Below are 25,670 nucleotides of genomic sequence, written 5' to 3' on the forward strand. Positions count from 1 at the left end.
CTTCATAATGTTTTAGAAAGAATCAAAAGAATTTGCAAAATACAGTGGCTTTTTAAAAATAACTTGTCAAATTATCCTCTGGAAGATGTGTTAATTTCTATTCTTTACCAGCACATATGAATATTATTTTTAAATATTTTTGCAAATTTGAAGGGCAAAGGTAAGCATTTTATAATTCTAATTACCTTTATTTTTTTAAGATTTGATAATTTTTTCATATTTCCACTTAAAATTTTGGATTTCTTGATTTGTCCATTTTTTCTAGGTATGTTTTATTTCATATTTGTTACAAAATGTCTTTTTTCTCTTTGTTGAGACAAAATGCCCAGCATCCAAAATTAAATGAGGAAAAGTTTATTTGGCTTACGTCTTGTAAAGGTTTCAGTTCAGAGTCGGCTAGCTCCAAGATAGGGTGGTATGGCAGAGGGGTATCACAGAGGAGAAACAGTCCATGGCACAGGAGAGGCAGGCAGGAGGCAGCAAGCAGCAAATAAGGAACAAGCAATGACTATATTCCTCTTTCTGTCCTTTTTATTTTATTCAAGCTACTTACTTTTAAGGGCAGACAACACTCACACCCTTAATCCTCGCATTAAATCTGAATCAATCCCAGCATTACATCCTTGATCCCAGTATCATGCACTTTAGATCCAGCCTCCTCTGGGTCACCAATGGCTGTGTGAGGCTTTGGGAGGACATCTAGATACAAGCCATAACACAGAAGTAATTTTCAACCAGGACTGGTGGTACACACCTGTAACCATAGCACTTCGGAGGCTAAGACAGGAGAATCACTGTTGGTTCTAGTGCAGCATGAACTGTATAGGGAGACCTTGTCTCAAAAAAAGTTTTTCTTTCTGGCTTCTGTTTAACTCAAAATGTCTTAAATGTTCCCCCAATCTGCTCAATTCTTCTGTCTTTTCCAACTAGGAAAACCTTTTTCAAGTTTTTCTCATTTACTAGGTCTTTTCCACCTTTTATAGAAATGTATTTCAGGGATACTTCTTCCAGTCACTCAGGTACTGGAGTAATTAAAGAGCATTCTGTATACAATTTGCTGATTTGAATATATTTTTGTTTTTCTAGTGAGAATGGGAAGCTAATAGGAGTAGGACTGTGGCCCAAGTTTAGTTTGTTTTGCTTTCTTTTTCTTCACTGTCCCAGACATATAGTAAGGATCTAAAAAGAGTTCCATTGAGCATACCAAGATATACAAACAACTTCATCATCAGATTTGCCTTGTAGAAAACCACCCCCATCCGCTCTCAAGCTGACCTGAAGAAATTGCCCTTGGAAGTGACAGCCAGACCTTCCACTGAGGTAAAGCAGGGGTATGGGAGGGACCTTGGCATCTTTTACTAAAATCAATATTCTTATTCTTTGTGAATTCTTTCTTAGGAACCTGCTCGGAGACCTCAGCGTCCTCGGTCACCACCTTTACCTGCTGTGATCAAGAATGCCCCAAGCAGACCACCTTCTCTGCAAGCTCCCAGATCAGTCAGCCAACCCCGAAAGGCTCCCATCATCAGCAGTCCCCCAAAGCCTCCTGCTCTGGCAACCCGGGTAGAGGCCAGTACCTCCAGGGTGCTACAGCTACCTGAGGTACCTCGAAAGCCTGTGAATACTCTAGTTAAGACTGCACCCAGGACCACGTCTCTGGTGCAGCCACCATCATCATCTCTACTGCCGAATTCCAAGAGCTCTCGGGAGGTCCCTGCATCCAAAGCTGTCAAGACTCCAGTGGTCAAGAAGCCAGAGCCACCTGTTAAACCCTCCCTGGTAAGATGCTATGTCCCTTTGGTCCCCAGCAGAGGGTCCCACTGCTCATGGGAGTGAAATTGTGTCATGTCAAAGCTGTACTGGGGGAAATGTAGGAAGATCACCAGACCTAAGTCTTTTTTGCTATACCCGAGGAGGGAGACCCTAGATAGCTAAAGGGACTTGGTCAGGGACACAGAGAAAGTCAACTCTTTATACAGGGAGCTCTTCATAGCTTTTTAAAGCTTTGGTCTGCCACAAACTTGAATCACCTCCATTGGCTTCTTACAGTATGGGCATAGGTTGACAGCCTGGTGACAGATGGCCTTGGTGGACTGTGGCAGTGGTCACTGTGTGAGGAAATTCACAGCTGGATGGCCAGATAGTCTGAACTGAAAACTGGTAGTAAACTGAAAAGCTCCTGTGACAGCTTTGAGCAGAGGTCCAGGTGGCGCAAGGTTGTATGTGTAGTGAGTATTACCAGGTAGGAATTGAGAAGAGTACCAATCCCTCTCCAGGTAGCTTCTTTAGGCTATATGAGGTCTTTCTGTATGATGAGGACTAAGGAAGGCCCTTCACATTCCCACTTTCTTTTTATTCTAGGCTGCCACTGCTCGAAAGCGGAGTCTTGGGGTCTCTGATGAGGAAGAAACTGAGGAAGAGGCTGAGAGGAAGAAGGAGAAGTATAAGCGGGGAAAATTTTCTGTGAAGGAGGAGAAGAAGGAATCCATTGAGGTAGGGCTTGAGATGAGTTTCTTAAGAGCTTCCCTCTCCAGAACCTGTAGGACCCTCCTCCTCTTGCATTTTGTGCTAGCTCCTGTTGTTGAACTGAACCTTACACAGACCTAGTTGATCTCTCAAGGACTGTCAGTCACTCAGATGACTAGAGCCCTATGAAAATATTTTGTTCTTGCCTCGTATTTTGTAGGCCAGTGACTTTATAGAGTGATTTAAAAAATTGCAGCATAAAAAAACTGTAAAGGTGAGAGCTGATAACCCAAAGTGTCCATACCACAAAGTCAGCCCTGTAATGGGTACAGGGATGCTTTTGACAGTCTTTTTTTTCTTACAGCTCTCAGACAGTGCTGGGGAAGAAGAGCCAACTGACCTCAAAAAGGCTCAGAAAGGTGAGTTTGGAGAAGTTCATGGTAGCTCAGGTTGAAAGTATAAATGAGGACCTGCCAAATAGCTTAGTGGATTAAAGTGCCTGCAAGCAGGCACAGGGGTTGGGGGTTCGATCCCTGGGCCTGCCATGCTGGCCCCACCCCCGGAGTGCACTGAGACAGCAATTGAGACTGGGCGTGGTAGCACACATCTATAATCCCAGCACTTGGGAGGCTGTAAACAGGAGAATCACTGAGTCCGATCCAGTGGTGAAACCCTGAACACCCTGTAGGGCCTTCCCTAAAAATACCAAAAAAAGTAGAGTGGGTTTTTTTTTGCCAGTAGCAGTTAAATCTCAAGGCTTGGAGTTTTTTTCCCCTGGGTCAGGACTATGCAGCAATAGACCCAAGTCTAATACCAAGTAGAATTCTGAAGATAACACCCCCTTCATATTTGCTTGTATTTTTTATTTTCTGATTGTGTGTGTGTGTGTGTGTGTGTGTGTGTGTGTGTGTGTGTGTGTGTGATGGTGGAAATTGTGGTTATTTTCAACATTTAATTCCATGGCATTCAGCTCTGATAGCTCATCATCCTATTGTTGGCATCCTAGGGACAAATGGAAAAGGAGACTGTGGTGGCTAGGTTGTGTGTGCCTGGTATAACAAGGGCAGGGAGTCTTCTCCCTCTTAAAGGTAGTCTTAAGTGAGTGGGTTACTCTAATCTGATTCTTCAATTCTCAACCTCCAAATTTTCAGATAAAGGGCTTCATGTGGAAGTACGTGTGAATAGGGAGTGGTACACAGGCCGTGTCACAGCTGTGGAGGTGGGCAAGAATGTGGTACGGTGGAAGGTGAAGTTTGACTATGTGCCCACAGATACAACTCCAAGAGACCGCTGGTAAGGAATGCTTTTCTGGGGGTTGACCAGTATGACAGAAGTTGGCTAGGACAGGAGGAAAGTCCTCAAGCTCTTCTCTCATCAGTCTATTCAAACAGGCCAGGACAGAGGTGTGATACAAACTATGTCCTCCATAGGGTGGAGAAAGGCAGTGAAGATGTACGGCTGATGAAACCACCTTCTCCAGAGTATCAGCCCCCTGACACGCAGCAAGAGGGTGGGGAGGAAGAAGAGGCTATAGTGGTTCAGGAAGCTATAGCCATGGCAGAGCCCTCTACCTCTGACTGTATCCGCATCGAACCTGACACTACTGCTCCAAATACCAACCATGAAACGATTGATCTTCTGGTCCAGATTCTCCGGTTTGTTCCTTTTGTCTTCCAGCTCCAGGATGACATTAACTCTCCACATTTTCCATGCCATTCTGAGTTCCTGTCCCTATCTTTTTTCCTTAGGAATTGCTTACGGTATTTTCTGCCTCCAAGTTTCCCCATCTCAAAGAAGGAGCTGAGTGTTATGAATTCAGATGAGCTAATATCTTTTCCTCTGGTAAGTCTGTCTGACCTTGGATTTTCTGCTGGCTACCCCTGCCACACTATATGCTTGTGATTACTTTTGTGATTGTAGGCACTAAACTGTGTGTTCCACCTTCCCTTTCTTTCTGCTAAAAGAAAGAGCAGACAAAATGATTTAACTAGAGAAGACGTGAATATGCAGGTAGCCAACTGTACCCTACCAAAGGTGCCAGTAGCTTATCCTCTGTTATAGACAGCATACCTGTTTTGACATTTTAAGACAAGCCCCAGCAGAGGGAGTAAATCTGTTCCAGGTAACAGCAGAGTTTAGACCTAGAACTTGAGACTAGAGAACAACTTGTGGCACATGGAGATGAGTACTAGGACTTGAGTAATCTGGCAAATATGATGCATTGCCTTTTCCAACAAGTACTCTGCTGAACCTCATAGCAGGAGAGTCCTGTCTTCAGTGGCTTAAGAAGGAGAACTCTGGGTTGTTATCAGGTAGTGGGACATGAGGCCAAGAGCTGTGAGTGTTGTGGAAATGGCACCTGGGGAAAGGAGAAAGAGCAACTCAGTCCAGAGGGAACGGGCTTTGTCAGGTGGCTACCTGTATAAGTAAAGAGGGTTCTGAGCACGGGACTTACATAAACAAAGGCCGAGGGAGCTGAAAGAGGGAGGGCTCAGGGCAGTGGATGGATGAACATTTAGGATAGGAGGAGCCTAAGAGCAAGAAACAATGCATCTTGAATGACCAGTCTAGTTACACTGGCTTAACTTTTGTAGGAAGGAGTGCCAGCAAAGGTTAGAGCTGAGAAAATTGTCAGTCTGATGCATGTCTTTTTTGTAGATGGCCAATTAGCAAATAATTATAGGTTTTCAAGCCATTTAATCTTTGTTGAAACCACTCATCTCACAACCATACCACGAAAGCAGTCACAGGCACTCCATCACAGAATGGATGTGGTTGTACAGGTGCTAGTGAAACTTCATTTACAGGGCTTATATGGAGTTATATCTGCTGTCCTGACTCCTAAGGGGATATCTGGTAATAGTATGTTTGGGTAGGGATAGGTGGTAAACCTGGGCAGGGAGATTGGTTCAGCTGTAAAAGGTCACAGGTAGAGGATAGGAACCAGGGTGGTGGGAGTGGGCCAGTGGATGAAAGAACTGTGTCAGAGGTTAATGACAGATTTGTCATGAACTGGCAAGTCACAGGGAAGATAAAGAGTCTATATCTGTGTGTGTCTCAGACCTGTTGACCATTGGGAGGCTGGTGTCATGGGGAAAGAACATAGAGTGCGGGGGGTGTAAAGGAAGGTGATCTGAGATTTGTGCTGTGGCAGAAGTACCAGCATCATGTTTCTGGTGATGTCCAGTGGGGAGGCGGAGATGAAGGGGTGGTCCTGGGAGGGCTGGGGAGATTAGAACTGAAGAGGAGGGAGACCTGAGAGTCATTCCCATTAAGTGGGATGTTTATATGTTAAGAATAACTCAGTTTTCCAGGAAAGAGGACTAGAATTGCAGAATTAGTATGTCCAAGATGTGCCCTCATGTGATATCTGTTTGCTTGATATGATATAGTTTGCCAGAGATTTAAAAAATGGGGGTGTGTCTCCTTTTTTACTTTCAAAAAAAATGAAATAAGCTAGTTGAAGAAACTAAAACCTAGAGAAGTAAAGTCTGTTGGTCAGTTACTAGTCTAGACCAGAAACTCACTTCTTAGGATGGATCTTGCTCTCCCCATAATGCCACCTTGCTCTCCTTGTGAGGGGATAGGACATGGCAGTCACTGCAGTTACTGGGTGGCAGGATGTATGACAGCATCTTCATAAAAGGCTCTATACTTGCGCTTTTGCTCTTGTTTATGCTGTAGTTCCTCTTTGCAAATCTCAGAACACACAGACAGTGAGGTCTAGACAGGACATTGAGGCTTAGATGCCATCTTCTTGTCAGATACAGGGGCCAAGCAGTTTCCCTGAGTCCGAAGTAGAGAAAACTTAATTCATGTTTGTTGCTTTTGGCTCAAAGTTGTTACCAAACTCAGCAAAGCCTGCATACAGTGGAACCTCTGCAGTGAGTACAACTGCTCAGCCCAAAGTAAATAGTCAAGTCTGAATGTCTGAATTAAAAAATAATATTTAGTTTATTTTGTAAAAGAAGGTCTAATACAACTGTGACCTCATGGCTATAATGTCTAAAAAACACATTAAACTTTTCTTTTTTTAGTGTCAGGACTCAGCAGAATCTTTAAGTTCATGAGTTTGTAAACGCTGAAATTTTTTCCTATCATATCAGGTCAGGATTGCCTTGGAGTCCTTGTAATATTTGCAGGATTCTCTTTGGGATGTACAAATATTAAGACAGGTTTCATTTAAAAAAATCAGAGTAATAGCTGTTGTGGATCCACAGTTGCATCAGAATAAAAAGTGTAAAAACAAAAAAAACTAGTACTAAGCATTATGGTCCTCATGATGTTTCTTTCTTTCTTTTTTTTTTGGCAGAACTGGGGATTGAACTCAGGCCCTTGTGCTTGCCAGGGAAGCACTTATTCCACTGAGCCATCTCCCCGGCTCTTCCTCATGATGTTGAATAATTTTAACGCTTTGAACCTGGCTTCAATTCTATTTTGCAATCCCAGGATAATTTTTTAGGGGGCAGAATGTGACATTTCTTTTAGCATCTGGTTTAAGAGGATAATAGTATAGATTGTAAAATGAATAATAAAGCTAAACATTTACAGGTAAAGTTTTTTAAAGAAAAACTGCTGTCAGAAGCTTCTCAGTACTGACAATTTGTGCGTCTTTGTACAAGAATAAATGCTAGTGTTGGTCAGACTGCAGTGGTCAGCCAAGACCTGTAGTTCTGAGTTTCTGTTTATTAAAATGACCTCCTCTTTCTCTGTGATTTCTGATTAAATCATGTTATAAATCTGAGCTTAGAAAATGTACTTCACCTTAATAGATATTATGCAAAACTAATTTATATACTGAAATTCCATGTAACATTTCATTTGGAATAGATATTCTTATTTACTGGAGGTTTGGGGTCCTCGGGGACGACAAAATTCTCTGATGCTGCAAAAATATCTACTTAGCTAGAGATACTGTGTCTTGGGAGGTGCTGGATAATATTTGTGGAAGAGAACTGTTTTGATCCTGGTACTATTGGTTATCACTTAAAAGTGAATTGCCAGAAAGATCTATTGTGGGGCCCGGGAGATAGCTCAGTAGAATAAGCACTTGCCTGGCAAGCTCAGGGTCTTGAGTTCAATCCCTGGTACCACCAAAAGAAAAAAAGACCTATTGTGAAGTTAAGGTGTGATTGGACTGGAAGAATTATCCTGGCCACACCTCCCCCCTTTTTTTGCCATCTGGAATGTTAAACAGTACCCTCTACCCCATTTAATTCATGGCTTGTAGTCTCCCAAAGCACTTTTTTTAATGCTTTTAACTGGGAGCTCATGATCTCATCATGGGAACCCCATTAGATCAGAATTAAGTTCTCTGTACTTAGGATCCAAGGAGACTGCTTGCCTCTTGTGTCTCTTGAGACATTTCTGCAAAACAAACATCCTTGCTGGACCTGTGCCTGTCTCAAAGGGTCCTAATGACCCCTCTCTGGCTCCTTCCACAGAAAGAGTACTTCAAGCAATATGAAGTGGGGCTTCAAAATTTGTGCCATTCCTACCAGAGTCGTGCTGACTCACGGGCCAAGGCATCTGAGGAAAGTCTACGCACCTCTGAGAGGAAACTCCGTGAGACAGAGGAGAAACTTCAGAAGCTGAGGACGAACATCGTAGCACTCCTGCAAAAGGTGCAGGAGGTGAGCCAGGCAGCCTTCATTGCAGCTGGACCACCTGGTCTTTCAGGGAGGGGGGCAGGGAACTCCTGCTCTTTTCTCTTAGGACTCTGTCCACTCATAGGAAGCTGTGATTCCAATCCTGGCTGCACAGCATCCTGACTAGGAGGGCTTCAGGTGGTACAACTGCCTGGGCCTCCTCCCAGCCAGACCCACCTTGTTGTACAGCTTGGTTTGTGAACCCTCATAGCTATAAAACAAAGTTCTTCCTTTCCCACATAACATCCAGAAGTGATGTGTCCCCTTTAGATGAGTGTTAATCAAGGCAGCGGACAACTGAGGGCCTACTCTATCCTTTCCTCAGGGTCTAGGGAGAACAAAGACAGGCCAGATAAGATACCAGTTTTTGCAGCCCCACATTCTGGTAGAGGAGAGCGTACTGATGGTACGCTGAGCTGTGCAGTAACTAAAAAGAGACAGAACACTGGGGAAGGCCACTTGTCAGGGTGTCTGGGGTGACCTTTAAGGAGGTGGTATTCGAGCAGAGGAAGGGTGCTGCCCATGCAGAGTGGGACTCCTGCAGAAGGAAGATGAGCAGGACTTGGTCTCAGTGGGGAGTTGTGTGTGGTATACTAGACGAAGGATTCTACAAAGTGGGATGTGGTTCTGAGAGCAGTGGGAAGCCCCTGAAGGGGTGTGGCATGGTTCAGTTTTCACTATGACAGTTTGGTTGATTGGAGGGGTAAAAGATTCAGGGAACCTAGTAAGGAAATTACAACAGCTGGGTAAGATGCAGTGATGGCTTGGACATTGTGTGGTGACAGTGGATAGAGAAAAATAGATATATTTATATTTGAGGGAAAGATTGCTAAGGCAAGTGGGAACTTGAGGTGGAGACATAGCAGAAACAATATAATCTTGGTATCATCTGAGCACATAGATGTGGACAAGGATAGGTATCAAGACTGGACAGGAACCTGATAGCGGAGATGGTAGAATGAGGAATAGATGCTGGGATCAGCTCGGGAGCTTGAAGAAGAGTAGAGAGGCTCATCCCCCACACCACTTGCTGGCCCAGGCTGATCCCTGCCCTGCTCTGTTCCAGGACATAGACATCAACACAGATGATGAGCTGGATGCCTACATCGAGGACCTCATCACCAAGGGGGACTGAGGGGCCGAGAGCCAGAATCACCTCCCCTGCCTCTCAACCCAGCAGCTTCAGGGAGGGAGATTTCATTTATGGGTTGATGGACTTAACTTTTGATTTGATTCATGTGAGACATTTATGCTTTTGGAAGGACAGATATCTTGATTCTTTGAATTTTTCACCCTAAATTTATAAATATTTATTTTTTGAAAGAAACAGGCTGTGCTTGCTGTGAGACCATGTTTTTTTTTTTTTAATGACTTTCGGGTAAAGGACAGAAATGTTATGCTTTGGCCATATGAGGTTGCCACTTCAACTTCTGGGTACTCAAAATGATGGTGAGACCAGCATCACCCTAAATTTGGAGATTCCAGGGATATTAATGGTTTCTCTTATAGAGGATAAACAGTGAAGAGGTTGAGGGATGGGGGTGGGAGAGAGCCTTCCAGAGTGGTATGGCCAGTAGGGATTCAGATCCGGGGGACCAGGTAGGATTGGTCAGCAGGTTTATCATCGTAGATACTTTCCTTCTTGTAGCTCTGCTGTATCACATCAGGACCGTGAAGGTCTGTAGTTAGCCCCAACTAGTTTTGTAGAGTCATTCTGGCTGTGGCATCACTTAGATGGTGTGGGGAAGAAAGATCTTGCTAGCTAGTTTTTCCATTCCCCTGAAATTCTCTCTGAAGGACTAATTTTCTCAGTTAACTACCTGCCTCAGTTTGAGTCCAGGTTGAGTAGACAGCTCCCACTTGGTAGATTCCTGACCTGGGTAGCTCTTTGAGTGTTTAATTCCAAAGGATTCCTCAGGGAAAGAGCAGGTGTATGAAAGAGCTCTGGTGCTGAGCTGGCACAATTTCCCATCTGCAGCTACCTCAGATGGTACAGGTCCCTGGAGAACCTGCTACTATTTTTCTACTTCCCTTTGCCTAGCTCCACCTAGATGTGGCACAGCCCCTAGTCTTCAGCAGTTAGACCTGTACATTTTTAGGGTCTCCTCTGTGCAGGAAGCTTATCTCACTTTCCCTCCCTATCCAGACACAGCCTCAAAAGCCACGTCCTTCAGTAACTACTCAAGGTCAGGCAGGAGTTACTGAGGTTTTGGTAATGACCATTGGAATAATTCTGGTTCCATTTCCTGCAGGGTTTTTTCCCCATTCTTATTTGTATCCTCTGAAGGCATAAGAACTGTGGCCTTGTACCACTGATTCAAATTTTCTTGGGTGTGTTTTCACCGTTAATCTAATCCAGGCTAGCATTGGCTACATTGCTGCCTAGTGATGTCTGCATAAGACTAAGAAGTGCTGAAGGACTGGGGACACACTGGAATCCAGTCTTTTTCCATTTGTACATGTGGCTAGAAGCACCTATGACTGGTAGATTCTGGGCTTTCCCAAACCATATCTGCAGGAGAGGATAATGGGAAATAATACTCAGAAGTAGTCTTTTCTTCTCTGGAACATTCTCCAAGAAACTTGGAATTTCCTAAGCTGTTGATCCTCCTTTATCCTCTCCTCTGTTTGTCCTTGGTAATGAATGCATTGTTCATTTTTTTGTCCCCAAACCTGTTCTAACCTAAAAGAAAGATAGTTCTGTACTTGAGTCACACTCAAGTTGTTTACTTACCTATGTGATCAAAATGCAGTACAGTAAGTCCCCAACTTAATGAATGAATATTAAGTTGCAAACTTTCATAGATACAAACAGACCTCACATTACAAACATATGTACAAGTAAATGGAAGTAGCACATGTGTTTGCCAGTTAGTGTCACACTTGTGCTGCCTACTGTATAGTGTGATAGTGTATAGGAGTATATAGTGCTCAGTCAGAGCCCAGGATGTCTGGAAGCAAGAGGAAAAGTGACATGGAGGGGACGCTAGGAAGCACAAAGCAATAACCATGGAAACAAAAGTGAAAATATTTGAGAAATTGGACTGAGGCAAAAAGATGGTAGGTGTTACTTGTTCTTTTTTATGTGTTTGTTTTTTTATGCTTTATGTTGTGTATTTGTGTGAAAGGTGTATAAAACTCCTTTTGTGGGACTTAGGAACGACTGACTTAATGAATGTTCTCCAGGAATGGAGCTGGTTTTGTTAAGTTGGAAACTTACTGTGCTATAAACTTCTCCTGGTGAGACTTCTGCACTCAGTCTGTGTTCTCGGTGAAACCCAGCACCTTGATGCTCTTTTGTTTCTTTATTTTTTTGTCCTATGGCTTTAACCAGTCTTCAATGCCTTCTTTACCTTCTTTATTATTTGAGCTTCCCCCTGTTTAACATCCACAGAAATAGACTAGATTTCTTAAATGTTACAGATGTAACTTCTGGGTGTGCTTAATCCAACCTCAGCTTTGCTGAATAGCCTGTTTTCCAATCAAAGACCTTGCTGTTCTGAGTGGGTTACAAAATGTAAATCTCTTCCTCTTCTTTTGGGAACATCACAGGACAGTTGATTGACATGGACCTGTCTGGCTACATGAGAGAAGAAAGAAAGCCTGGCTTATCTGTGGCAGGAAGGTCCTTGGCACAAGGATGTGTGAAAGTGAGGATAGCCAGACATCTCTCCTACTTAAGGAATGAGGGCTTTGGTTGGCCGGTTTGGTTGTTTTTAAGTAATGTGCACAAGATTAAAAAAAAAATAATAATAAAAATAGTGAGCCAGGTGTGGTGGCACATATCTATACTCCCCACACTCAAGATGGACCTTGAAGAGCAAGGCTTCTTCCCACCCAAGTCCCAGATCTCAGTGTATGCATCCTAAGAGTTCATGCATACACACACATTCTGTTTGCCACCAGTGGATTTTAGAACTTCTTTCAGAATAGTCCAGAAGGGTCTTCTTTATTCTGAACAGCTACAGAGCATATCATTATTCTGGATATAGTTTAATGTTCCCTTATTTGCGAGCATTTGAGTTGTTTCTCAAATTAGAAAAATTGCTGAGCACATTTACTTATTAACTTAGATCTGTATTTACAAAGGTTAAGTTCCAAAAAGGAAAAGGTTGTCAGTGCATTTTAAGCTGTATTCACACACTGCATTCAAGGAAAAACTTCCAGTGACAGTTTCAAGAGTGCCCCACCCATACCTTGCCAGAATGTAACTATTTACTAAATGTGTAAAATAATGGATTGAGTCCATTTGAATTAGTTTAATCAGTGAAATTTATTGTCTTCATTGGCCAGTTTCTCTTCTGATACAGAACAGTATGTAGCTCTGAATTTTGGGTTAGGTAAAACTTTTTATAAATAAGATTTAAAAATAAGGTGTAAAGTCCTCAGGAAAATGTCTGCCTTACAGGACCCCTTAGCTCCTAAATGTCCCAGGGATTTCAGATTAAAAAGATCATTTTTATCTATTACTAGGTCAGAACAAGGGTATGACATTTTTATTTACCAAAAGAAATTAATGATTAATAATGGGCTTAGAAAACTTTTCTGCTTCATTAATGTGTTCTAGCAACACTTTTTTGCCTTGTTAGGTCTATTCCTCCCTCTTACTTTATATGAATTTCAAATTCCAGGACTGAAGTATTGCCAAGAGAGGAAGCTATGAGAATCACTGTCAAGTCTGAGAGCTTCAAACTTTTTCTGTTTACATAGAACCTAGGGCTTGACCTGAGTGCTCTGCTTCGTCTGTCTGCTTGTTCCTTTGGAAGATCATTCTGCAGCTGAGCAGGGTTGTGTGTGACGTATTGACAAGTCTCCAAGGTTCCTGAAATCATTCTGAAAGTTCCACTGTTGGGTTCTGGCTTCTGTTGGAGGCGGAACCTCTGACACTTCTATGAATGGCCACATAGAGTTTCGTTCATAGAGCAGTTGCTTAGCCAGCTTGTGTGTCTTTAGGTTGGTTAGTTTGGCCTCTGCTGAAGGCACCATCTCTGTTGACCTGGGCAGACTGCAGGGAGGACCTGCCAAGGCACATGCCAAGATGTAGCCAAGCCTGCTTTTATTCTAGCTCCTATCATTCAGTAATTTGCCATCAATGAAACAGGCTCAACCAGATCCAATGCCAGAAACTTCCTTCTTCCTATTTGTTTGCAGTGCCTCAGACAAGTCACTCTATTCTAGCTCTCAGTTCTTGAAAGATGAAAGGGTTGGATGATAGTAGAGGTTTTCCAATTTATTTAGCACCAGGGCCATGTCTCCACCTGAAATTTATCCAGCCCTAATAGTGATACTGGATACTGGAACTGCTCTGGCTGAAGTTTGGCAAGGGATCCATTGCCTGTTGGAAGTTTTGTATTCTCCCTCTAGCTGTAGGCCTTGAGGTGACTCATATAGGGGTCATATGCATTCCCTTGGGCTCCTGTCATGGCCTAAACATTTAGCCAGTTGCAGTATCCCCCAAGGATGAGGGTCGGACTTCTAAGCAGCCTCTCATTTGGCCCGTGATGCCTATGATTTCTTGGAGTTCTAGCATTCTCAGTAGCTGCTAGCCAAGGTCTGGACCGGTGTGGAAGTTCATACCACTTGGGCAAATTTGGACCAATGAGAGTGTAAGGAACCAGCAGAAACATCCAGTCTCTTCTGAGCCCTCTAGATTACTGATAATTCCAAGGGTTCTCAGTGGCTGCACATTTCTCTCCAAACTGGCCAACTCTCATCTGCTACTGTGACTCACCGTTCTTCGTCATCTATTGAAAGTTATGAGCTCCTGAAACCCTCCCTAAGGCCTGACAAGTTAAACCAGCACTAGGCCTGGTTTTGGAAGCCACAGTGGTCAGGGAAGTTTTGAGTTCCTCATTGTTAAATCATCAGCTAACACAGTGCAACACATGCACGAGGGTTGATTATAAATTCTTACCTGACCCAGATGAGGCTAGCATTACAGCACTCTTGAAGTTTTGTGAGGGACCTGTGTCAGCTCTGTCCCACAGCGGTCGATGGGCAGTGGCTTTGCAGTTAGCGCCCGCGGCAGCCTAGGCTTTTTAAGCGTGGGCCCAATTGCATGTGGGCAGTTGTTGCTACACACCCCCAGTGCCTCAGGTGCACACTGTGCATGCTCTGTGGAAGCTTGCTGCTTCTGCCCATGTGCACACTTGGGATTTTGAGGTGTTCTACAGCTCAGGCCGTTACCTTAGGAGCCAGCGAGGACTGCTCCAACTCCAAGTGAAAAGAGGCACCCCCACACTGGGGCTACTACCTTTTTCCACAATTGTTGTACAGCGTATTGAGAGGTTACTACAAATTTTTGTTTTGGTACAGTTGCCTTTCTAGCTGGTCATCTTTATTTCTGCAAGGTGGAGGACTTGGAAAAAAGCTGCCTGTTTTTCCTTTTGCCTTAAAGGGTAAGCCAGTGTGTCAGCCTTGCTGGGCCTGACCTGAGCAGTCTGGGGGATTCACAACATTTATTTGCTACAAGTTTGCTGTTGGCTTGGTTTGCGATGTTTGTTGAAAGGTAAGCATTCTTAGGTTTTTGTGTATTGTCATGCTGAGGAAAATCAAACCCCCTTTGCACCAACACTTAAGCTATAATGTTAAATTTTTCTGTCATCCTTCAATCCTAGTGGAATATAGTCTAAACCACAAGCAAGAATCAAACTTTGTCATCCTCCCACCCCTGGGTGGAAATTCACTTATGCTAGCTCATTTGTTACATGAATCATTTGAGCAATTCATATTTCCTTGTGTTTGGTTAGCATCGGGTTGAAGACACACCTTAGGGCAATAGAGACATCTGCCATTACTTGCACAGGTGAGTGTGCTGTGAGGGCTGCAGCTGTAGCTGAACTTAATCTTGGCAATCTTCAGCATCTAAAGAGTTGCTTAAAAAAAATTAGGCTATTAGTATTCAAGAGTTGCTTGATGCAGTTTTGTTTTGTTTTGCCTCTCACTGTGCCACTGAACTATGTCCATGGCCCAGGATTCTCTTTTATAGTAGTTTTTTATTTTTTAAGTCTCATTCAGATTTAAGTTATAATTGCATTAAATGTAAGTGTTTGGAGAATGTTAACATTTTATATTAAATCTTCCCAGAGGATATGAAATGATTTTCCATTTGTTTAAGACTTCTTTTCTATTCTCTGGTTTCATAATTCATATGGGTTCTATAACTTTCTGGGCCAGTAAGATATTTTTTCATTCAGCTTTGTATAATGTTCTAGTTACAACATTTAATCATGTTATTGCCCACAATTTGCCATTATTGTGATTGGATACTTTCTTCCTAGTGCTTATTGATGATTAATATGGAGAAAAGCTGTTATAGACTCTGGTAGTTCTAAAACTAAACCTGTTTTTTTGTTTTGTTTTTGTTTTATTTAATAGAGACAATTTACAAATTTGCCAGTATTCCAAGTTTGTTGCCATTTAGTTTTACTTAGAAACTTTGAAACAATGTTGAATCTTTCTGGGTCTTATTTCTGATGTGGATGAGATCTACATGTGAGGGTTGAGCAGGACAACTGGCTGTTGGTTTTGGTAAATGGCATTTGAAGTATCAAAGAAGTTCCCTTACTTGTATCTTGGGACCTCTGAACTCATGTGTAGCTGCTGTCCTGAGTCCAGTTGACTTGTGGGGAAGAGGGGCAGCACTATGTGAAATGAAAATGTGGGTTATGTCCCCTGGAGATGGGCTGAATTTTGTCAGAAAGTGCCTTTCACCATCTTTAAAAAGCAATATGGAATTGAACATTTTTTTCATGTGTTTATCAGCTGTTTGTACTTCTTTGGAGGAATGAATTTATTGCTCACTTATTTATGGTTTATTTATGGTTTATTTTATTTTTTAGGTTTTAAATATATTTGGTTGTTATAGGGTCTCACTACATAGCTTGGACTCATAGTGATATTCTTGTTTTCAGCCTCCCCAGCGCTGGGATTACAGGTGTATGCTACTATACCTGGACTCTGTGGCCTTTTCAGCCCATCCTGGGGCTGGCAGGGCATGTGGTACTGGGGATCAGACAGTGGTCCCTGTGCTTGCCTAAGCAGGCACTTTAGTCCACTGAGCTTTCTCGCTGGCCCCTATTCTTTCTTTTTTAGTTCTTTATTCTGAAAATCAATCCTCAGAAGAGCAGCTGGCAAAGGTTTTCTCCCATTCTGAGGACTTAGTCTTGGCTGTGTTGCTTTCTTAGCTTTGAAAAGCTTTATATATGCGTGTCTGAATCTGCCAAAATGGAATTGATTAACCTATACAACTAAATACACTATTAATTACGCTCTTAACAGAAGAATAAGGCACAATAAATCTAGTCTGATTCTAAAAGTCAATTTTAAAGACCTATATGGAGTTTTCTTCTAAAAGCTATTGTTTTATTTTCATTAGACAGTGAGTAGCCATAAAAGTTTACTGTATAAAGCATTTATAACTTAGGAAGATGTACAAGTGTTACCATCCAGCTGATGTGTTTTTCTTTCTACCCAGATAGAATTACAAGGCAAAGAGTCAAAAGAGGACCGAAGGAAAGTATTGTACAAGATCAGAAAGCAGCATGTATTGTAAAGTGAAATGCTCCTAGGCAGATGAATGAGGGCACCCAAAAGGGTTGTCCAAGGGACTCTTGTCTAGGGATTTTTAGACTACCAAAAGACTACATCTTAGCCAAGTTCAGGTCAATCTATAGGGTAACAATCAGAAAAGTCTGATGTAGAATGGGCCTATAGGAGTTGGGGTAGGTAGCAGGCATACTCTTGCAGCACCATTAATTATAACTTTAAACAGAACAAAGATATTCTTTACAAAGGTATGAATATCTTATTTTGGGGCATGAAAATTTTGCCAATACAATGAGATCATTGTTTGCTTATTTAGAGGTATCTGTCTTTGGTTGTCTTATCCTTCATGGACTGTCTTTTGGCTTGGCCTCCTGGCTGCTTATATCTCCATTTGCCAAGACCTGGTTTGAAGCCTCTACACATACACAAATTGCCAGGCTACACCTCACCTTTTTAATTGAGTCAACTTATGGCCATCAGCTATCTCCTGGAAGTTGTTGTCTTTTTATGAATTACAATTGTTATAATTTCCTTGTTTTCTTTTTACCTTTATTTTTTCTATCCTACCTACAAGGAACATTCATCTCCAGATTTATTACTGTAATTTTATAAATTCTCTAATTTATAAAATTATACTGGTCTCTCCTCAGTCTTATTCTCTGCTCAGTGGAAATCTGCACCCTGAATAATGATCATCTTTTATTACTGTTTGCCCTGTCTGCTTTTGAACTTAGGCAGACATAACATTTTACCATTTTGCAATTTGCTTTATATTTTCACCATTATGTCACCAAAATTCATCATGGTATTGTAATACATTTTACTACAGTACTGAAAAAAAAGAATTAAACTGACAATTGAACATGCTACTTTTTTTTTTTTAAATCCATGCTTCTATAGCTGGCATTTCATTTTAATATTTCTTTTTTTTTTTTTTTCTTGATACTGAGAGCAGCTGTGAACATTCTTGTTTATGTCTGCTGTTACCATGTAGGATATTCTCCCTAGAGTACTATCATTGAAGTAGACTGCTGAGTCATAGGTCATGCCCATTGTAATACCACATTTTTCAGAAGTGGTTGTATCAAATTTCATAGTCAGTGGCCCAGTAATTAGATGTATATTTCATTTCTCTACTTTTTCCCTAAGAGTATTACTAGACTTGAAATTTTTACCAGACTGAGGTACGGAGCGGTATTTCATTGTGGCTTAATTTGTTATTTTCCTGATTTCTGTTGTGGCTTAGCACCTTTTTATTGAGCATTTAGTTGTTTTGGTAAAGTGTTAAAGACTTTTGGCTCATTTTGAGTCTTACTGTGCAGTTCAGACTGACTGTGAGCTCACTTTGTAGCCCAGAGTGGTCTCGATGATCCTCCTGCCTCAGCCTTCTGAGTGCTGGGATGACAGGCGTATGCCACTATGCTCAGATTTTCTGTCTGTGAATTGTGGGTACAAGTTCTTTATAAAGTTAATTGTGTTGCAAATTTCTTCCTCCACTCTTTGGCATGTTTTTTGTTACTCCCATTTTAGAGTCTTGATGAACAGAAATTCTTGATTTTAATGTAGGTTTATTAAGGTTTTTTCTGCATAGTTTTCCTTAAGAAATGTTCCCTACCCTAAGTTCGTGAAGGTATTATTTTATCTTACATATACAGATCTTTAATTCACCTGGAATTGACTTTTGTGTATGGTGTGAGATAAGGTCTCCCTCCCATTTTCCTCCCTCCCTTCACCCCTTTCTCCTGTCCTTCCTCCTCTCCGATAGTCCCATGTCCTAATTTTGAAAATCTTTGCTTTACAGTGCTACCTCTTTTATATACCAGGTGTTCATATATTTATGTATGTCTCTGGAGTTAGTTTTGTTTATTGTCTTTTTATGCCATGCTAATTTCAGTATTTATAGTTACATTTAATAGAGCCAGCTTTTCCACTTTAAAAACTTCAGGACTGTTTTAACTATTCATAATCTTTTGTAATTTCATATAAATTTTAGAATCATCAAGCTCCAAAGAAAACCTGTGAAGGTTTCATTGGAATTATTTGCCATCAATTTAAGAAGAAATAATATCTGTATAAATCTTCCAGATTATGTAGATAGTATAATTCTTGCATTAATTGAGACCTTTCTTTAGTATCTCTCAATTATTTTCCTTTTAGGTATTGTGTATGTCTTGTTCCATGTATCTTACTATGTTATCTGTAGGTTCCTTTGGATTTTCTATGTGAGTAATAATTCTGCCAGTTCTTATACTTCACATAATTTTCTTTCCTAATGGCATCAGCTCTGCTGATACAGTGTTATACACATGGTGAAAGTGAGCACCTTTTTGTTCTCTGTTTCACAAAGAGAGTGTATTTGTATAGATATTAATCCCATTGTGAAAATTTTCCTTCCGTACCCATTTCTGATTTTTTAACATCATGGATATATGTTGAATTTCACCTAAGATACTTCCTTTGAAATGAACAAAATGATTGTCCATCGACCAGTAGTTGCCTTTAGTTGGTCATTGGCTAGTTTTATTCAGGCTAAATGAATCTTGCATTTCTGTAGTATAATGATCAGTTTTTTATAGTTATATTCATATTTTATTTGAATTATAGCATTATTATTGACACTAGTTTGTAATTTTCCTTTTTCATACTGTCCTTGTCAGTTTTTGATGATGAATCTTCTTGCCTGCCTCAAAAAATGAGTTTGGGAATATTGCTTCTTTTCTTCTGCCCTTTGAATAGTTCTGCAAGATTGGAGTTATTTCTTTATCATCTGTGTCTAGAGTTTTGTGTATATGTATGTGGAATTTGTAACTAATTTAAGATATTTTAAAAATGGTTGTAATACTACTAAGATTTTTCTATATTTTTACTCATTTTAATTTATATTTTTCTAAGAATTTATCCATTTTGTTTCCAAACTTATCGTCAGAGTTGTTCATAATATGCTCATTTTAAAATATATCTAGCGTGTTTTTATGTCCCCCTTTTATTCCAAACTTTTTTTGCTTATTTATCCTTCCCTTTCTCTTTCTGATCGATAATGCCAAAAGTTTGTCAATTTTTAGTTTTTCAAAGAAAAACCTGAGCTTTATCTTCTTTATAGTAGAGTCCTCCCTTAAATCCAGTTTTTGCTTTCCATGGTTCCAGTTACCAGTCTAAAAATACTAAATGGAAAGTTCTACAAATAAAAGATTGATAATATGGTCTTAGAAAACTTTTATTAAAGTATATTGAAATAATTATCCTATTTTATTATTAACTATTGTTAATCTCTTACTGTGTCCAGTATATAAAGTTCATCATAGCTATGTATGTTTAGGAAACAATAGACTATATATAGACTTTAGGTACTACCTGTGGTTTCAGGTATCCTGTGTGGGTCTTGGAACATATCCCCTGTGGATAAGAGGAACTATATTCTTTTCTGTTTTATTAATATTTGATTTTATCTTTACTTAATTTATCCTATTCCTTTTCTTATTCAGATTTGATATTTAGCTGATTACTTTTAGCTTAGTTTATAAGTTTTTGTTTTTTCCTATTTTGAGACAGGGTCTCACTGTGTAGTGCAGGCTGGTTTTGAACTCATGTATGGAGCACAGATGGCCTCAAACTCACAGCAATCCTCCTGCCTCAGTCTCCTGAGTGCTAAGATGACAGGCATGCATCACCACACTTGGCTGGCGTATAAGTTTTTAATGCTTTTTGTTTCTTACAAATACTACTTTACCTGTATCAAAGATTTTGATATATAGTATTTTAATAATATTTTATGATTTCCATTTTTAATTGACTCATATTGAAGTATGTTAATATTCTAATATTGTTTTTCTCCCTAATTGTTTTTGTTATTGATTTTTAACTGACTTCATTGTAGTATAAGAATATAGTTTATATACAAGTTCTTTGGAATTAGCTGAGATTTTATGAATGACCCCAAATATGAGGTGAATGTTTAGAAATGTTTCACTTGCATTTTAAAAATACATATTCTGCAATGGTCTATAATGTTGTATATGACCATATTACATCAAATTTGTTGTGTTGCTTTAAGAAACCTTACTTTTTAAAAAAAATTTTTTTTTGAGTTCCTGTTACTGGGAGAGATATATTAAAATTTTTCATTATGATTATGGACTTCTTGTGATCGTGTCCATTTTACTTTGTTTATTTTGGTATGTTATTAGGTTACAAGAGAATTAGAGCTTTATGAGTTTTACTTTTTATTACTGTATAGTGACTTCTAAAATTTTCTAAAGTTAACATCCAGTAATACTTTGTGCCTTAGAAGTCCATTGTGTTTATATAAGTATATTTTTGTAAACAGCATACAGCTGCTTTCATTCCAGTGTTTTTATGTAAAGCATTTATTACTGAAATTTTATGTAATTATTGTTCTATTGTTGCTTTATCTCTGTTCTCTTATTAGTTTTTATTACACTATATCGTCATTCCTTTTACCTTCATTTCCTGCCTTCTTTAGATTGAGTTTCCTCCTCTTTGTTCAGTGTTTCCTTTACTGTTCTTGAAATTTAGTATTACTGTACATTTAATGATTGTAAGTTTTACATAATACTTAATTCATGCTGTGCACAGTGGTGCACACCTGTAATCCCAGCATTCAGGAGGTTGAGGCAGGAGAATCACTGCATGTTTGAGGTCACCATGGGCTATATAAGGAGTTCAAGGTCAATATGAGACCTTGTCTCAGAAACCAAACCAAAAAACTCACAATTGAATTCATCAAATTCTAACTCGATAGGAAACTGTTGATACTGTTTGTGAAATCTTTGCTAAGCCTTGTTTTACTTGTGTTCCTAGAAAATATTTTGACTGGAAACACTATAATTTTCTCCTGTTTTCAAGATAACCATTTGTGTTTTCTGACTTCATCCAGAAATCAACTTGCAGTGTAATTGATATTCTTTGAAGGTTATCTTTTTCTTCCCTCTCCGTTCCAAATCTTTTGAGATTTTATTGTCTTAGTGGTTTTGTAATTTTACTGGATTGTGTTTAGCAGTGTATTTTTATTTACCCTAGTTGGTATTTATTATGCTCACTTTGGCAGTACGTGCACCTTCGTTGGCATTTGTTGAGCTTATTTGTATTTTTCATGAGGTTCTGGAAATTTTTAGCAATTTAACTCTTTAAATACTGCTTCTGTTCCTTTACTTTTTTGTCCTTCTGAAACATTTAGACACAAGTAGCTTCTTCTACTTCATGTCTCACTTTTTATATTTCTCACCTCTTTGTGTCTTTGTGATACAGTGTGGATATCTTCAGATCTCACTTCCATATCACTAATACTTTCTTCAGCTGTGTAAATTTTGTTGTAATCTTATTCACTAGTTTTAGTGATACAAAGTTTTTCTGGGGGGTTAAAAATTTTTAAGTATGTTCAAAATGTCCTTCTGTTTCTGGAAATATATGAGACATGCTTATTTTGTATCGGAGGATTGTAATTTCACTATATGGAGGAGTTTTATGCCATATGTTATTTCTGGTGGCCCTTGCTCTTATGTGTTTAAAATTTTTATGCTGTGAATTGCTCATTTTTCATGCAGCTTCATAACTAGGTTTCATTAGGGCCTGGAATAAAGGGGAAATCCTCCGACGTATACTTGGTTGCTTTTGTGAGGTGACTGTAGACACTGCCAATTTAGAATTACTTTAGTCTCTGCTGGGGTTTTATTACACTATTTGGTTTGGCTTCAAAAACAGCCAACCAAGCAACTACTCTTAGGACCAATTTTTTTCCAGCTAGAGCAGCAGTATGAGGTTGTGCATTGCTAGCCAGCTTCATTGATTTTTGTCGCGTTTGTTCACTGAGTTTCACATTGAAATTTCTCCCTCTGGTGTCTTCTCCCCTCTTCCCTCATGCTGAGCTCTAGCCTTGCAGATAGGGGACTTTAGGTGCCTTATTTATGTTTAGAGATTCCTTCAAACCTATACCCAAATTTGTAAGGAGTTTATTTAACTCTATGAAAGGAATAAGTTTCTTGAATTCCTCAATTCAGTTCATCCCTAGTTAAATCTCTGAGGATCTTTCCCAACTTGATACTGCTATTGTAGTTGGTCTTCCTGTCCTGAATTCATTTGCTAACAGTTTACTAAACATCTATTTTGTGTCAGGCACTGGGGAATGTTACACTGTATGAGACAAAATTCCCGTTTCATGAAGTTCATAGTTCCTTGTGGTTAAGACAGGGTGGCAAGGGTGGGATGGAGTGGAGTTGGCACAAACAAATACATACAATATGTGGTTATGCCAGATGGTGACCAGCGGGTAGTAGAGAAAAAGGGAGCCATTTGTAGCTTTCTAGTTTGGGTATTTGCAGGTCAACACTGTGCTTCTCCCACCGTGTGACTTAAAAACTTCAGAAAAACATTTCACATTTGTTGTGCAATTATTCTGCCATCAGCTTGTCAAAAATTTGAACTGTACCACAGTGATAGGATTTTAATAGGATCATGTTGAATTTGTAGATTTGGGGCTGACATGGCTGAGTTTATCCATTAGCAAAGACAGCATTTACTCTGTAAATTCAGGTCTTTTCATTTATAGCTATAAAGGTTTTTTATGTATTATCTTTCTGTTGGATGTATTTGTGGCCCCGTTAGCCTATGTTGCAGAAATTATATATGTTCTTTTTTCTCTTTTTTCTGAGAATCTGTGTAGTTTAGGCTTTTCTTGAATTCACTGGCCCAGGCTGGCTGCAAACTCATAGCAGTCCTCCTGTCTCAGCCACCCAAATGCAGGGATTATAGGTAGGTGCCACTATACTCTGGTAAAACTTTTTTGTGTATTTTATTCAATGGTGACTAGTATATAGGGGACCACAAAGAACACCTTAGCTTCTGTGCTTGGCAGAGTAGTCTTTTTCATGTTGCCTTGTGTTACTCCCTATTCAGAGCTCTGCCTGGTCCATTCTATTCCAGGCTCTTCAGATCCCTAACTCTACCTTAGGGGGCCAGCCTTTGTCAACTGCAGGTTTTGTCTGTCTTTGCAGCCTGTCCTCTTCCCCGATGTCCCCCTCCTTACTCCAGTGAGCACTGCCTGTCCAGCTCTTGCTGGAACTCCAGTGGCCACTTCCTCACAGATTGAGAGATAAGGTTGAGGAGGGAGCTTCATAGGCCAGCCCACTGAGCTGGAGCAACAGGGCCTAAGAGCCCTGGCTCCCTGCCCTACCCCATCCTCTCACCTGGAAGCACTGGCAGTGGAGAGTGACATAGTATATAGACTACCAGCTGCTGTTGCTGGCTTTTAGTAACTAGTGATTTCAATTTTGGACAACAGAAGTAGCCCAGGTCATGAATGTCGAGCATTGTGGAACTTACCAGGCCAGGCCTGCCTTGTCTTAGTCACTTTCCTCTGTGCTGAGACACAGTACCCAACACCCACAGCTTAAGGGAGGAAAAGGTTTATTTTGGCTCAGTTTCAGAGATTTGGGGGTGCTGGCCAGAGGTACATATGAGATGAATACGCAGAGACAAGGGATTTTTTGGAGCCGTATCCAAAATTTCCCAGAACACATGGTTAGAGATTAAAAGATAGCCTACAGGGCCACAGGTCTAAGTAGGATCAAAACACATGCCTTAGGAATGAATGAATGAAAAAAAAAAAAAAAAAAAAGAATGAATACTCTGGCCCTCTCTTCCCCTTACTCATAAATTGCAGTGATTTATGACTTAGAGTATCCCTAAGGTCAATCAAATAATAGCCCACCCTGTCCTTCCCTGTGCCCTATATGAATTCCTGTGCAGATGTCCTTTTGTCCTTTATTCATGATTTCTCATTCTATCAATAAAAATCCACAAAAGCTTCAGTTCAGGGATGTCTTTGTGAGGCTCTTATGCTTGGTGGTGGTGGGGGGTCTCCATTATGGTCAGTTCCTCTGGGCTTAATAGAGTTTGAATTGGACATTGATTCTGAGTAATCTCTCATTGTGGTGTGCCAGGATGTGAACTGTGACACAAAATTCCCAGTCCATGGATGGTTGTAAAACACCCCAGCATGAGAAGAGCCTGCTAATAGAAAGCTGCCAGGAAGCAGGGTGAAAAGAGGATAGCCAGGGAGAGAACTACCCTTTTCCAGGTCACACCTGCAGTGATCCTCCTCTTTTGGCCAGGCCTCACTTCTCAACAGGATACTCAGCCACTAAACTCACCAATGGATGAGTGTGTCCATAAGTACAGTGCCAGCCATCTTTGGAGGGACATTCTGGATCTAAACAGTAGCACTCATGGAGGGCTGTGGGTGCCTTGGCACCATCCTAGATAGCCCCAGGAACTGAGAGACTGGGCTGCTGGAGGTCTCCAGGCGACTCACTGCCTTTCTGGGAGGAGGCAGACTGGGTGCAATCAGGGTGGTGCCTTGCAGAGTTGTGACCCTTCCCCTAGGTTAGTAATAAATGATGTTCACTCCACCCTGGGCAGCCGTCATGGCACAGACCTAGCAGAACGGAGCCCTACCATTCTTCCCCCATGCTGCCTCAGAACTGTCACCTGTTGGCTTAAGTAGCCCCCTTCATCAAGCCACAGACAGACTCGGGTAGGACAGTGGAAAACTCCAAAGCCTAGGGTTTTTATTAGGGGTCACAGATTGCTTGTTCACAAACAAGTGTTGGGAAGCTCCATTCTATAGCTCTGAGGGAAGGCCCCATGGACCGCCCCCAGCCCGCCCTTCTGGAGTGGGCATCATAAGGCATTTCACACATTGGTGTTTTCACTTTTTTTTTTTTTTTTTTAAATATATATATCAGTCCTAGAGTAGAAAAAGAAAACCCAAGGTGAAGTTTCAGGGCCAACTGAAGTGGGAAAAGTTGGAGCAGGGGTTTCTGAGGGCTGGGACTGTGGCCACAGTGCCTCAGTCCCTTTAAGGTTAGTAGAAGCCACTGGAAGGGGTATGAGGAAAGGGCAGGGCGCAGCTTACGGGAGCCAAACTCAGACAGGCGTGCCTTGTCTTCATCATTTTTCACTTTTACATACTATAGAAATTTAAGCAAAATAGCT

At 40.7% G+C, this 25,670-nt stretch overlaps 1 protein-coding gene across 4 annotated transcripts in view; it reads left to right on the forward strand.

The window, feature by feature from the left end:
- Nucleotides 1–25,670, forward strand: part of Morc2 (MORC family CW-type zinc finger 2) — an 83,562-nt gene that overhangs the window by 30,698 nt on the left and 27,194 nt on the right. Inside the window, exons 18-26 of one of the 4 annotated variants that reach the window (XM_012512559.2) lie at nucleotides 1,246–1,320; nucleotides 1,399–1,779; nucleotides 2,362–2,493; nucleotides 2,831–2,885; nucleotides 3,618–3,759; nucleotides 3,897–4,121; nucleotides 4,215–4,308; nucleotides 7,911–8,090; nucleotides 9,181–11,829. In XM_012512559.2, the coding sequence (XP_012368013.1) occupies nucleotides 1,246–1,320; nucleotides 1,399–1,779; nucleotides 2,362–2,493; nucleotides 2,831–2,885; nucleotides 3,618–3,759; nucleotides 3,897–4,121; nucleotides 4,215–4,308; nucleotides 7,911–8,090; nucleotides 9,181–9,249 (1,353 nt within the window). In that variant the 3' untranslated portion in view covers nucleotides 9,250–11,829. Of the gene's footprint in view, nucleotides 1–1,245; nucleotides 1,321–1,398; nucleotides 1,780–2,361; nucleotides 2,494–2,830; nucleotides 2,886–3,617; nucleotides 3,760–3,896; nucleotides 4,122–4,214; nucleotides 4,309–7,910; nucleotides 8,100–9,180; nucleotides 11,830–25,670 lie in introns of those variants that run through there. The other 3 variants (XM_004645521.2, XM_023705808.1, XM_023705809.1) reach the window with 3 other exon arrangements.

The sequence above is a fragment of the Octodon degus genome, unplaced genomic scaffold (assembly GCF_000260255.1).
Source record: "Octodon degus isolate 3935 unplaced genomic scaffold, OctDeg1.0 scaffold00230, whole genome shotgun sequence".
In the NCBI taxonomy this organism is placed as follows: Eukaryota; Metazoa; Chordata; class Mammalia; order Rodentia; family Octodontidae; genus Octodon; species Octodon degus.